The sequence below is a fragment of the Gallinula chloropus genome, assembly GCF_964237585.1.
Source record: "Gallinula chloropus genome assembly, chromosome: 8".
NCBI lineage: Eukaryota > Metazoa > Chordata > Aves > Gruiformes > Rallidae > Gallinula > Gallinula chloropus.
In genome coordinates this window covers 21,709,850-21,722,267 of record NC_140093.1, presented here as the reverse complement: position 1 = coordinate 21,722,267, position 12,418 = coordinate 21,709,850, and the positions used below count along the sequence as shown (strand labels likewise).

General features: G+C 47.5%; 1 protein-coding gene across 1 annotated transcript; it reads left to right on the top strand.

Annotated features, from left to right (window-relative positions):
* Positions 1-968: 968 nt before the first annotated feature.
* On the top strand, positions 969-10,713 carry IQCJ (IQ motif containing J; the record flags this gene model as incomplete). Its single annotated transcript, XM_084267578.1, has 5 exons — positions 969-1,007; positions 5,710-5,774; positions 7,357-7,434; positions 10,395-10,545; positions 10,696-10,713. 5 exons carry the CDS (start codon positions 969-971, stop codon positions 10,711-10,713), a joined length of 351 nt encoding a protein of 116 aa, XP_084123704.1.
* Positions 10,714-12,418: the final 1,705 nt, after the last annotated feature.

Genomic DNA, 12,418 nt, shown 5'->3' with positions numbered 1-12,418 from the left:
GCCATGGTCTTCACTGGGAAACCAGGGCAAAGCATATATGCAAATTAATTACATGAAAAAAATACAAGTAATAAACCCCAAGATGCTTTGTGGGCATGAGAAGAGCATGTGGGTGAATGGGGAAAATATGGCAGAGGGCAGATCTGTGTGTAGGCAGCTCAGAACAACACAGGTGCTGGGCTGTTTTCTGTAACCAAAAGCACCTGAGGCTGCTGCTGCTGTGCTGGAATATGAGGGGGGTGTGGATCAGAGCTGGTGTGAAAGGTGGTTTGACACCGAGTGTGCTGTCCCCAGGCTGGTGTGATGGACTGGTAGAGGTGAGCAGCAGCAGAAAGAGCTGCTTCATTGTCTCCTATCCACCTCTGAAGAGCATGGGATTGGAAAAAGGCAGGAGGTGAGACTGTTTAAGCCTATAAATTGGCTTCCTAATAGGTGACAGAAAGAGGCATCAGGTGGCTTTGATCAGGATGGATGCTGCATGTCTTCTGCTCTCAAGGGAGCAGGCACTGCAGTGCTGCTGGCTTCAGCCTGCTTTCAGCTGGGCTTGGTTGTACCATCACTTCAGAGGCTCCTCTGGGAAAGGGGTGGTGGGTTTTGCAGGTCCCTGTGTCACTGCTATGGAGAACAAGTTGGACTGTTGCCTTTAAGTGCACTGGAACGATGAGATGGGATTTGCATGGTCACTGGCAAGAGCGGCTGCGAAAGCGCCGATGATCTTTATTGATCTTTCCTAATTGAAACTCCCTGATGAGACGTAGTTTGTGTTCAAGGCCATGGTTGCTGTGTGCTCTGCTGCATCTCACCAGGTGCCATTGGGCAGCACTGATGCTGCAGCCCCTTTTGAGTGCCCTGCCTGTGCTCAGCAGCACCCTGCAGCACAAACTGAAGGGCACATCTCATTCCAAAGGGGTGAGTGCTGCTCCAGTGTAGGGTTTCTCTGCTCACTGTGGCCTTCACACACCAGGAGGATGAACTGGTACCCTGATGCTTTGTCAAGTGACTTGCAGGTAAGGGGAGGAAGAAATGCCTGTAAATACAAGTCACAAGAAAATCAGCATTCAACAAAATTCTGATTAAAACTTGTAAGAACTTCAATGGAATAGAGAAATACCCAAAGCTGTTGGGTTTCAGTAACTGCTACCTTCACTCTTAATTAAAAAATGGAAAACCAAATCAATTTTACTGCTATTTCTGGGATGTGGCTCTACTGAAGTCTCTCTATCCTCTCAAGAAGCACTGTTGTATATTTATTTAGCAGCAATTGACAGACCTCTTAGGCAAAGAGAAGCAATAGCACACGTGTCCAAAAAAGATTTTTAAAATTAATTTTTAATATGTGGCTTCTGCTCTTATTTCTCTGTGCTAGTCTAAACCCACAAGTATAAACAGCTCTGCTGACCTGAATGGATATTTTTGGGTACAGCAACAACAAAAAAATAAATCACTGCCTGCTACTGGCCGTAAATATTTCTCTAGGTACAATTTAATCTCTGCAGATTTCTTACTTAGAATTTGGGCTAATGGCTGGTTTTTGAAAAGGGCTCCTTGAAAAGGAGTTTAGGGATTAGTGCATTTAGATTGGTTTAGATTTCTGTCTCTGTGATCCTGTATCTGCTGGCTGCTGTCGTCTCCACAGTGGGTCAGGCAGAGGTGAAGCTTCTGTGCAAGCCCAAACAAGGACCAAAGTCTGTGGCAATCTCTGTGTCCCTCCACTGAAGAAAAATAAAGCCTCTGAAAGCTGCTAAAGGCAGTGGGTGAGGATGCTAAATCACTGCACAGAGTGAACCTGTCCTTGGGCTGTGTGGGGCCCAACAGTGGATTCACAGTGCCAAAAGGCAGAGGGACCCAGAGTCTTTTTGCTCTAATTGTAAATATTGACAGCAAAGTCCAGCCAGGCTTCTCTACCATGCAGGCTGTGCTGAGCCAGCTCTGTGCAGCTTAAGACAGGTCTTTTACACGTGGGCAGGAGCCTAGAGACTTGAGCCCCTCGGTCTGTTCTGTCCCACAAGGTTACAGGGTTTCCTGGCAATAGTTGAGTCATGTCAACAGCCTGGTTCCCAAAAGGTAGAGGTCTCCAGGCTGAACAAAGAATTAACATGTAGGCAGAATGTGTGTGTTAAAGGCTAGAAAAAGTCTAGCTTTAGACTAAAGAGCTTTAGTCTGCACTTAACAGTGGTCTGGCAAGCCAAGGTTTCATGGCCTTTCCTTCCTTAGGTACCTCCACGTGTCTGGAGCTACCCTACTGCTATTAATGTGTGTATTCAACTGAAGAAGGAAAAGGGAAACTGCAGTAAATTTTACAGTGTGTTTACATTATAGCCAGGCTTATAGAGGCATCATAACTCATTGTGTATTCAAACAGAAGTATGGATCTCTTCCAGTTTAATTTTCCAAAGTTCGAGCTTGCAGCTGGGTCACTCCCAGTGTAATCTGGGAGATGCATCTCCTAAGGCTGTGGGTTGGAAGAGCAGCAACATCCCAGCTGTCACAGAATCACAAGGCTGGAAAAGACCTTTAAGATCATCAAGTCCAACCATTCCCGTCGTAAGACAAACCATATCCTTAAGTACCTCATCTACCCTTTTTTTAAACACACCCAGGGGTGGGGACTCAGCCCCCTCCCTGGGCAGCCTGTGCCACAGCCCCACAGCTCTGCCAGGGAAGAACTTTTCCCTCCCATCTGAGCTGACCCTGCTCTGGTGCAGCTTGAACCCATTGCCCCTTGTCCCATCTCCTGTCCCCTGGCTGAAGAGACCTCCGGCCCCTTCCCCAGCCTGGTTGCCCTTCTCTGGACTTGCTCCAGGACCTCAATGTCCTTCTTATGGTGAGGAGCCCAGAACTGGACCCAGCACTCGAGGTGCGGCTGACACCCCATCAGTTACCACACTGGGGGGGATGAGGGTTCAGCTCCCTAATCACTTTCTGTGTGCAGAGCAGCAGAGCTGGTTTCATAAATTTTGTTGCAAGGAGCAATAATCAATACTCCATGGTTAATGACGCAAAACCGAAATTAGTATAGATTTTATGTCTCCTCCTCTTCCCAATTATGCAAACATGACTATGCCCCTTCTGCAGTTGCCTTATATTAGGGCTTTTATAAGGCTGTCTGGTGATGTTTAATTGAAAGACTGAATAGTCAAAAATGTCACAACCAATTTTGGGTTTTACTCCTTTTTTTTTTTGGGTGCGTGTTCAGTCTTCACCCTGAGGTTAATAGAAAATGATGTCAAACACAAGGAACGATTTATGTAAGTCATGCAGGTTTTGTCACCCAGAGCTATATATAAAGTCGATTGCAAATTGTTTTCACATTCTAAATGACTGTACATAGCTCTGGGATAGGCTGAAAATAAAATGACCGTCGGCATAATATGGAGGAAGAAAAGGTTATCTGCTGAACTGAGCTGTGCTTCAAAGAAAACCAATTTAGGCCAATGGCATCCTGGCTTGTGTCAGAAATAGTGTGGCCAGTAGGTCTGGGGAGGGATTGTGCCCCTGTACTCAGCATTGGTGAGGTGCAGCCTCAGTGCTGGGTCCAGTTCTGGGCTCCTCACCATAAGAAGGACACTGAGGCCCTGCAGCGAGTCCAGAGAAGGGCAACCAGGCTGGGGAAGGGGCTGGAGGGCAAATCCTCTGAGGAGCAGATGAGGGAGCTGGGGGTGTTCAGCCTGGAGAAGAGGAGGCTGAGGGGAGACCTTCTCCCCACCTCCACTGACCTGACAGGAGGGTGCAGAGAGGTGGGCAATGGTCTCTTCATCCAGGGGACAGGAGATGGGACAAGGGGCAATGGGCTCAAGCTGTGCCAGGGCAGGGTCAGCTCAGATGGGAGGGAAAAGTTCTTCCCTGGCAGAGTTGTGGGGCTGTGGCACAGGCTGCCCAGGGAGGGGCTGAGGGAGATGAGGTGCTCAGGGATCTGGTTTAGCTTAGGATGGGAATGGTTGGACTTGATGATCTTAAAGGTCTTTTCCAACCTGGTGATTCTGTGAAAACAGTTTTGCGGGTTGCTTGGTTTTAATATGACAGGAGAGGATGTTCCTCAGAGCAGGCAAAAAGAGGAAAAAAGAAAGGAAAAAAAAGGAAAAATAAACAGAGGTTTCACAACTGGATTGTTTCCAGTGGCTGATGAGCTGGTAGGCAGCAGCCACACACCCCCCCCCCCCAACAACACCACACAGGGTGTCATCAGCTGCAGCACATCCACAAAATGGTCCTACAATTAGGCAACCAGAGGGGTGAAGACCTGGGGAAACATCTACCTTGTTGCCTTGACAAAGCTCATTTATGAATAAAACATATTTGGCAGTAATAGTCCTTCCAGGGGCTGGGAAGAAATGGAAGCTGTGTTAGGAGTAAATCAGCTACCTACTGTGATCTTGTTTTGTATTGAGCAGGGCAGAGTCTTGTATGGGATTAAAAAAAGGCCACAAAAAATTCCTCTGTTTCACAAAATCAGCTTTGTTTGGGGAAGCAGAAGGAAAATCTGGCTGGTCTGTTGTGCTCCAAAGATTGCAACAGTCTTACTGGAAATACAAATCTTTGATTCAGCTGCAGTTTTAATAAGATCTACAAGATGAAGCTGCCCTTGTTTTACCTTTTTAAAGTTCTTAGCCTTCCTGGGAATCCAGTATCTGCATGCATGGTAGGCGTGAGGTAAATCACCCTCCTCCTTTGCTCTGAGTAGCTTTTGCTTTTGCATTTCATTCCCAGCTTAATGAGCAAAAGAAGCAATGAGTTAGGATCTTTGTGTTTTGTGTAGACTTCTCATTTTCCAGTGGTGTTTAATTATCCAACAGTTGATGTATGAACACATCCTGCATCCTGTGATGGAGATATACTGGTCCTCTTTGCATTACCTCACAGGGATGCGCTATGAGGTGTTTGTGGGGATGTGTGTGTGACAGTGTTTGCTTCTCTGCCCAGCTCCTGGGGAGATGGGGCATGTGTGTGTGGCATATGTGTGTCCCAGTGATGCCAGGGCACTCTGTGCAATCCTGGTTTGTGAGGGGATGGGAAGTTCATCCCAGGAATGGCATCACCTGGACCACGCGCTCCATTGTGACCAGGTTCTCCTCTGCTCCACAAGTCCCACCCCTTCTGAACAATTAAACCAAACCAGCCAGATACAGTTTAGACTTTTAAGCTGTATTGTTGTGCTTGAACACCACGGGTAGATTTTTTCCTGGGACATTAGCATGGATGGAGGGAACCCCAGCCGTGCACCTGCAGTTAAATCGGTAACATTTCTGCTATTGAAGCAGGAGCTGGATCTGATGCAAATACCCTGGTAAAGACATCAGGCTGTAAATCTCAGCCAGTGACTCTTAATTATGAGGGTGAATACTGTTTGATTGCAGAACAAAGAGAAGTGCCTGACAGTATAGCTGATACTCACTCACCTCTTCCCAAGACCATCTCCTCTGAAATCAAAGCACACCTAAGACAGGAATGAATCCTTTCCTCTTTTGCTCTGTCTGTTATTTTTGTAGAGCTGGTATTTTCTTTCAAATTTACATGCTGGATGTATTGATAAATATGTTGCTTGCTTTATAGTTACTTTGGATGTCTAAATTTTAAAGCAACCCCATAGATGTTACCTGAGGAACCATTCGATTTAGTGGTTGGCTCACAGTGTGTTGAGGGGAAATCTCCAATGTCAACCAAGGGCTTCCCATAAGCACTCTGAAATGTTTTGGTTTTCTCTCCTGGTAGGAAGAGCTCAGAAGGCTTCAGCACACCTTGGAAGAGGTCAATGATGGCAAAGACTTGCTTCAAAGGTAAGCGTGTGATTTCTGCGATATCTCAAATGTGATAAGCTGAAGTGGCTTTTGTAGGGCAACAAGCCCTTTCTGAGGGACAGTCTTTGCTGTAGACTCTGTTTCTCACTTGGTAATACATGAAATACTTTCCATTTTTCCCACAAATGATTCTTATTTTTAGTTACAGGAGGATAATTTCTGAAAACAGCTGCTGATTGAGTGATGTAATTAAGTTTCCAGTAAAGTCTCAAAATAACTCCGCAGGTTGGGGTCTAATCTTACAAACTTTCACGCAAAGACCTTTCATTCATGTTGCTAGTCCCATCCAAAGCAGCATCCTGAGATGTTTGATTTTGATCTCCCAGCCTTTTCAAATTGCTTTCTCACAGCAATGGGTTTGCAGCACCAATTCCTCAGTCATCATTTGTTACAAAGACTTTTCTCTTCATATCCCTGGATGGCTTTTGCTGATGTAATTCATTTGCTATTGGCATTACCATTGTTACTTTCCATTTTACTCTTCAGCTTTTCAAATGTAGCCCCAGGGATGAAAGTTAATTTAGCAAGAATATCATATGTGCCAGTATTGGGGGTGGGTTTTTTTTATTTGTAGCAGCTTCTTTGCTGGGTGTTCCTGTCTCTGGAGCTGGGGCATCGGGAAGGTTTATTGCAAGGACTTGGGCAGGCTCCAGTCTTGAAACTGGGTCTGAGTTGGTACTTTTCATAGAATTATAGTCTGGGTTGGAAGGGACCCCAAGGATCACAGAGCTCCAACCCCCTGCCACAGGCAGGGACACCAACCTCCAGGAGATTGCCCAGGGCCCCATCCAACCTAGTCTTCAACACCCCCAGGGATGGGGCACCCACCCCCTCTCTGGGCAGCCTCTTCCAGCCCCTCACCACTCTCTCTGCAAAGAACTTCCCCCGAATATCCAATTTAAACCTTCCTTCCTTTAGTTTTAATCCATCCCCCTTGTCCTGCCAGTCTCTGCCCTTTAACAAGCTGATTCCCCTCCTGTTTCTCTGCTCCCTTCAGGGACTGGAAGGCTGCAATGAGGTCCCCCCACAGCCTTCTCTTCTCCAGGCTAAACCAGCCCAGCTCCCTCAGCCTCTCTTCGCAGGGGAGCTCTTCCAGCCCCCTGATCATCTCCGTGGCTCCTCTGACCCCTCTCCAACAGTCCCACATCTTTCTTGTATTGGGCCCCCAGCTCTGGCCACAGGACTCCAGCTGGGGCCTCACAAGGGCAGAGCAGAGAGGGACAATCCCCTCCCTGTCCCTGCTGCCACCCCTCTGCTGATGGAGCCCAGGCTCCCATCGCCCTTCTGAGCTGCAAGAGCTACTGCTGGCTCATGTTAAGTTTCTCATCCACCAGAACCCCAAGGTCTTTCTCCTCAGGGCTGCCCTCCAGGAGCTCTTCTCCCAGTCTGGTTAAATGGGACTGGAGACAGGGACCCAGATGCCTTCCTCCAAAGACAGCAACACCTTATTATAAGTAGCTCTTGTACATTCTTGTCCAACTTTTAGAATTAATTCACAGTGATTGCAGAAAGCACCATGCTGAGACATGTTAAACCCCTTTCCTTGTCTTTTTCTTCACAGCCATCAGCTTGCCATGGATGCAGAAAACAACATCGAAAAATTTATCAACTTGCAGCCCTTGGAGTCCAAAGTGAAAATGTGAGTACTGGAGCCTCTTGTTTCTGCCTTTACATGCAGCCGAGTTTGATTCCAAAACCACAGAACACAGACTGTGTCTGCCATGGATTTCTGTGTGGCTTTAAGTATAAACCAGCCCAAATTTCTCAGGGTGGGTCAGCTCTCCTCTACCTTTGAGCACATGAACGTTCCCTTTGAATTTAATCTCAAATGCTAAACTTTAATGCTGCACTAATTTTGCCATTTCCTCTGTGAAACTACAGAATATTAGAAAATCTCCTAGATTTTCTCCTTCATGCACGGAACATTAAGGAGGGGAGGAGCATCTCCCCTGTGAGGAAAGGCTGAGTTAGCTGGGGCTGTTCAGCCTGGAGAAAAGAAGACTAGGGGGGGACATTAGTAATGTTGATAAATATCTTAAGTACGGGATGCAGGGGGGCCAGCCCCTTTTCAGTTCTCTGTGGAGACAGGACAAGGGGCAATGGCTGCAAGTTAGAGCATAGGAAGTTCCACACCAATCTGTAGAAGAGCTTTTACACAGTGAGGGTGAGGGAGCCCTGGGACAGGCTGCCCAGGGGGTGTGGAGTCTCCTTCTCTGGAGAGATTCCAGCCCCATTTGGACACCGACCTGTGTGACCTGTCCTAGGGACCCTGCTTTGGCAGGGGGTTGGACCCCATGGGCTCTGGAGGTCCCTTCCAACCCCTGTGATTCTGGGATTCTGTGTTTCTGTTGTTACAGAGCGAGCAGAGATCTCTTAAGTGTTATTTCTCAAATCTGACTTGAAGCCTGGTTAAAGCTCCTCAGGTGGCTCATGGGCCCAGGAGAGATCCTTGGGTGTGCATGGGGATGGAGACATAAGGCAACCAGGGTCTCTGGGCTGGGGGTGCAGCTCAGCTCTAAGGCACTGAGCAGGTTTCCAATGAAAAGTGCTGCACTTGCTAGCACTCAGCCAAGGCACAGAGATGACACCTAGCTGGAAGGAAGAGGTAAACATCACTCTATTCTGGTAACGAGCCCTGAACAATTTTAGCCTTTTTTAATACTTTTCCCTGAGTTGTGTGGTTTGCTGTGGGGTTGGTCACTCCAAAAGGCTCAACTGTGCTGCGATACAGCACAGTGTTTGGGAGGTGATTGTGCCCCTGTGCTGGGCACTGGTGAGGCTGCACCTCAAGTGCTGGGTCCAGTTCTGGGCTCCTCACCATAAGAAGGACACTGAGGTCCTGGAGTGAGTCCAGAGAAGGGCAACCAGGCTGGGGAAGGGGCTGGAGGGCAAATCCTCTGAGGAGCAGCTGAGGGAGCTGGGGGTGTTCAGTCTGGAGAAGAAGAGTCTGAGGGGAGACCTTCTCCCCACCTCCACTGACCTGACAGGAGGGTGCAGAGAGGTGGGTGATGGTCTCTTCATCCAGGGGACAGGAGATGGGACAAGGGGCAATGGGCTCAAGCTGTGCCAGGGCAGGGTCAGCTCAGATGTGAGGGAAAAGTTCTTCCCTGGCAGAGTTGTGGGGCTGTGGCACAGGCTGCCCAGGGAGGGGGCTGAGTCCCCACCCCTGGGTGTGTTTAACAGACGGGGAGATGAGGTACTCAGGGATCTGGTTTAGCACAGGACAGGAATGGTTGGGCTTGATGATCTTAAAGGGCTTTTCCAACCTGATGATTCTGTGATACGTGTGGGTAACACTGGGGACACCCTTCACTTACCCAAGTGTCTACCAGAGCAGAGGACTCTGAGCATCTTCCAGAGTTGTTCCTCCATCCCCAGTGTGGGCACTGGCTCCATCCAGCTGGTGCTACCTCTGCACACTCAAAAACTTAACATGGGTTCACTCACATAAAAAAATATTAAAATCTTCATGCCCAGATCCCCACCTCCTTCACAACAAAATCTTGGGACATCAGGCACAGCTTTACACAGGGTTGTATGTGCTGCTACATTACAGGCAGAATTTCACTTCCAGTTGAAAAGCTGCAGCTAACTCACCATCCAGGATGCTAAAATATTAATGCCATATTAAAATATTAACAGGACATGGAGTTTCAAATTAAAATCCAGCCAGCCTGTGTTAGTCATGCAAATATAAACCAGATGAAACAATAAATTTTCAGGGAGCTTTCTAGAAGGGTAGTTATGACTTCACCTTGGTCTACTCTCAAGCTTTAAAATAGAAAGTACATATAAATGTGAGTATGTAAATGCTGCTTGTATATATTACATAGGAAAGCTTGAAACTGAAACAATGCAAAGTGTAAATGCAGATCACCCTGTGTGTGAACCCCCAGATACTCTGTGGTAATGCTGTTACTGATGTCCACACAGTTTTCGTTCCCAGCATCTCCCACTGATGTCCCTGGTACCTTCAGGAAGGCACAGGCTGTCCAGCACTGCCACCTGCTGAGAGCTGCCCCAGCCTTCTGCTCCTTGGCCACTGGTTGGCATAAAAGATGGTTTCTTTCCAGAATTTCTCACTGGGTTTTAGAAACTCAGTCAAAGTTTAGAGTTTGGAAGCAGGTTCCCTACTGCTATCCCCACACGTTGCTTTGCAGGAGGTTTTAAGGCCCCAGGAGGGGAATTTAAAGGACACTGGTCTGGCTCTGAACCTTCTGACCGTATCTATGTTATAATCTGAAAGGTGATAGAAGATGTTGAAGGCTGTTTGTTCTTTTAAACAGATGACTGCATTTTTTGTTTGTTTTCAAGGTGTAAGAGAATTGCTGAGTTATGTCCAGCCTCGAATTTAAATCCCTTCAGTAGGTTCAGGGCTGTGAAATAAAGAATTGCTTAACAGGTCCCTCAAGGGGACAAGTAGGGGCTGCTACAAGACCTACAGAGGCGATCATTACCCAACCCAGAAAACCCAAAATAAAGAGAGAAAATAAAGAGAGAAACCCACCAAACCCCACTTTTTCACTGGAAAATATGTATTTAAATCTTTTTTGATGGTGCATTGCCCCCTCCAACCCTGTGCCTTGGTGTTTGCCTCAGTATCCAGCGAGCATGGCGTGAGTACCTGCAGCGCCAGGACCTGCCTCCCCAGGAGCAGCTGGACAAGCGCAGTCCCTCCCCGCCGTCCCTCTCCTCAGACAAGATGAGCAGGTCCATCAGCATGAACACCTTTTCTGACAGCAGCACACCGGTGAGTACAGCGTTGGGGCCTGGTTTCCTACTTGTTGCTTTTTGTTGGGTTCCTTGGGGAGGCGAAATTACGGGCTAATGGTGAAAGAAGGACTTCTAGAGGAGTAGTGAGTGTCTCCAATGAGCCTGTGAGCAGATGTGCCTCTGGTAGATAGAGCTGAACGTGTGACTGTGCATGTTAGACCTGGATCTCAGGAGATATTAGCAGTGATTTTGATGGGAAAAGGCATTTCCAAATGGTGGTGTGTTCTTCAGCCGAAAGCAAGGACCTTTGTGTGTGTTTAGCACTTTGTGTTGACCAAAAAACTGGAACTGTGATTCATTTCCTACAAATAGTCATGCTTGGTAAGGTTGCAGGGTGTTTTTTTTCCTAGAAGAGACTTAGATAAATTGGTCTAGGGATTAAAAATTAAATTTGATTTTGGAATATTCACACCACCCTGAAGACCGGGTGAAGAGTGGCTGGAGGCTGTACTTCTCTTTTGAAGGTGACTCTAAACCAGAAAGCCAAATCTAGAGACCATTTCTTGGAAAATGTGGCTTTGTGACTGTCTCTGGAACAGGATCTTTTAGGTGAGTGGATAGGGGTGGAGCCTGCAAGTGTTGCTTTCATCTGTGTGATGGCATGTATCAGTTGTGGGGAATCTGTAGACTGGACTGTATCACATAATTCAGTAGTTTAAAAAAATACAGGAGATGGAAGTTGCCACAGTGTGTGTTATCCTAGCTAAATAAAAGCAGGGTGTGTCCTGATGTGTTGGACTGATGTGTGCAGGACAGGAGGGAGTGGATTGTTGGGAGCCTTGTGTGTTGACATGAAGCTCGGGTGCGGCAGGACAGCATCTGGTGGCTTCTAAGTTCACTTAAACATCCCTAGAAATCATCACTAGTGGGATCCTTAAAATAGATGGAGCCCCTGCACAAGGTTTGCTTAGGTTAGAGATGTTTGCTTAGTTTAACTCTGCCTTCAGCATTGCCGGAACGATGCCACCTACCGTAAAGCACCAGGCAGGCTCACAGATCCACTGTCATGGACTTACTGGGACAATCTGGCTCTTCCCTCCACTGAACCAGGTTCCAAGGCAAGCTGTTATTCCTGGTACCTGTTATTCTCGTGGCACCGTGGTCAGGCAGGCTGTGTTGGGTTTGGCAGAGCTCAATGAAAGAGAGCCCACTCTTTTATTTTTAGAGGCTTTGTGCTCGTGGCTGGAGATCAGGATGACAAACTGGGTTATACTGGTTTATATGCTGACGTCTAGTGTATTAAACGGGTCGGGTTCCTCTAGTGAGAGATATAAATGAGGATGTAGATATTTTCTTTCATCTGCCGGTTGGATGGAGCCGTGCGCGAGCGCTGGGCCACCCCCGGCCACCACAAGAGGTCCCTCATGCCCTGCGCTGGGAGGCTCCGGGATGCTCCCGGAGGTTCTCCTTCAGGAACCTAATTTGGCAAAGGGTGCGTTTTCGATGCTTTTTGGGGGGGTCTTTCGGGGTAAACCGCTTATGTTGGGGAGTTAGATGTTTGTGGGGAAATGGACTGTGGATGCTGGAGTTGCTGGAGTATTGAAGCGGCACCCGCTCACCTCACTTCTCCCTCCTACTTGTCTAATGTAAAGTGAGGAGATGGGAATGTTTTATTACACTTTTGTAGTGCCAAGCCTGACAATGACCTTTGAAAAACCAGGAGACACTTCTGATGGCAAATAAACCCGTATCTATTCAGTGCATCCCTGATTATTGCAGTATCTGGGGCTGTGAGGATCCAGACTGTCCTGCGCAGGATGGTCCTCAGTTCTGAGATGAGGTGCTGTGACTCCCACTAAATGCTGTTGTACTTCTCAAGGTCTTCACAAACCATTTAAAACCAAATCTGC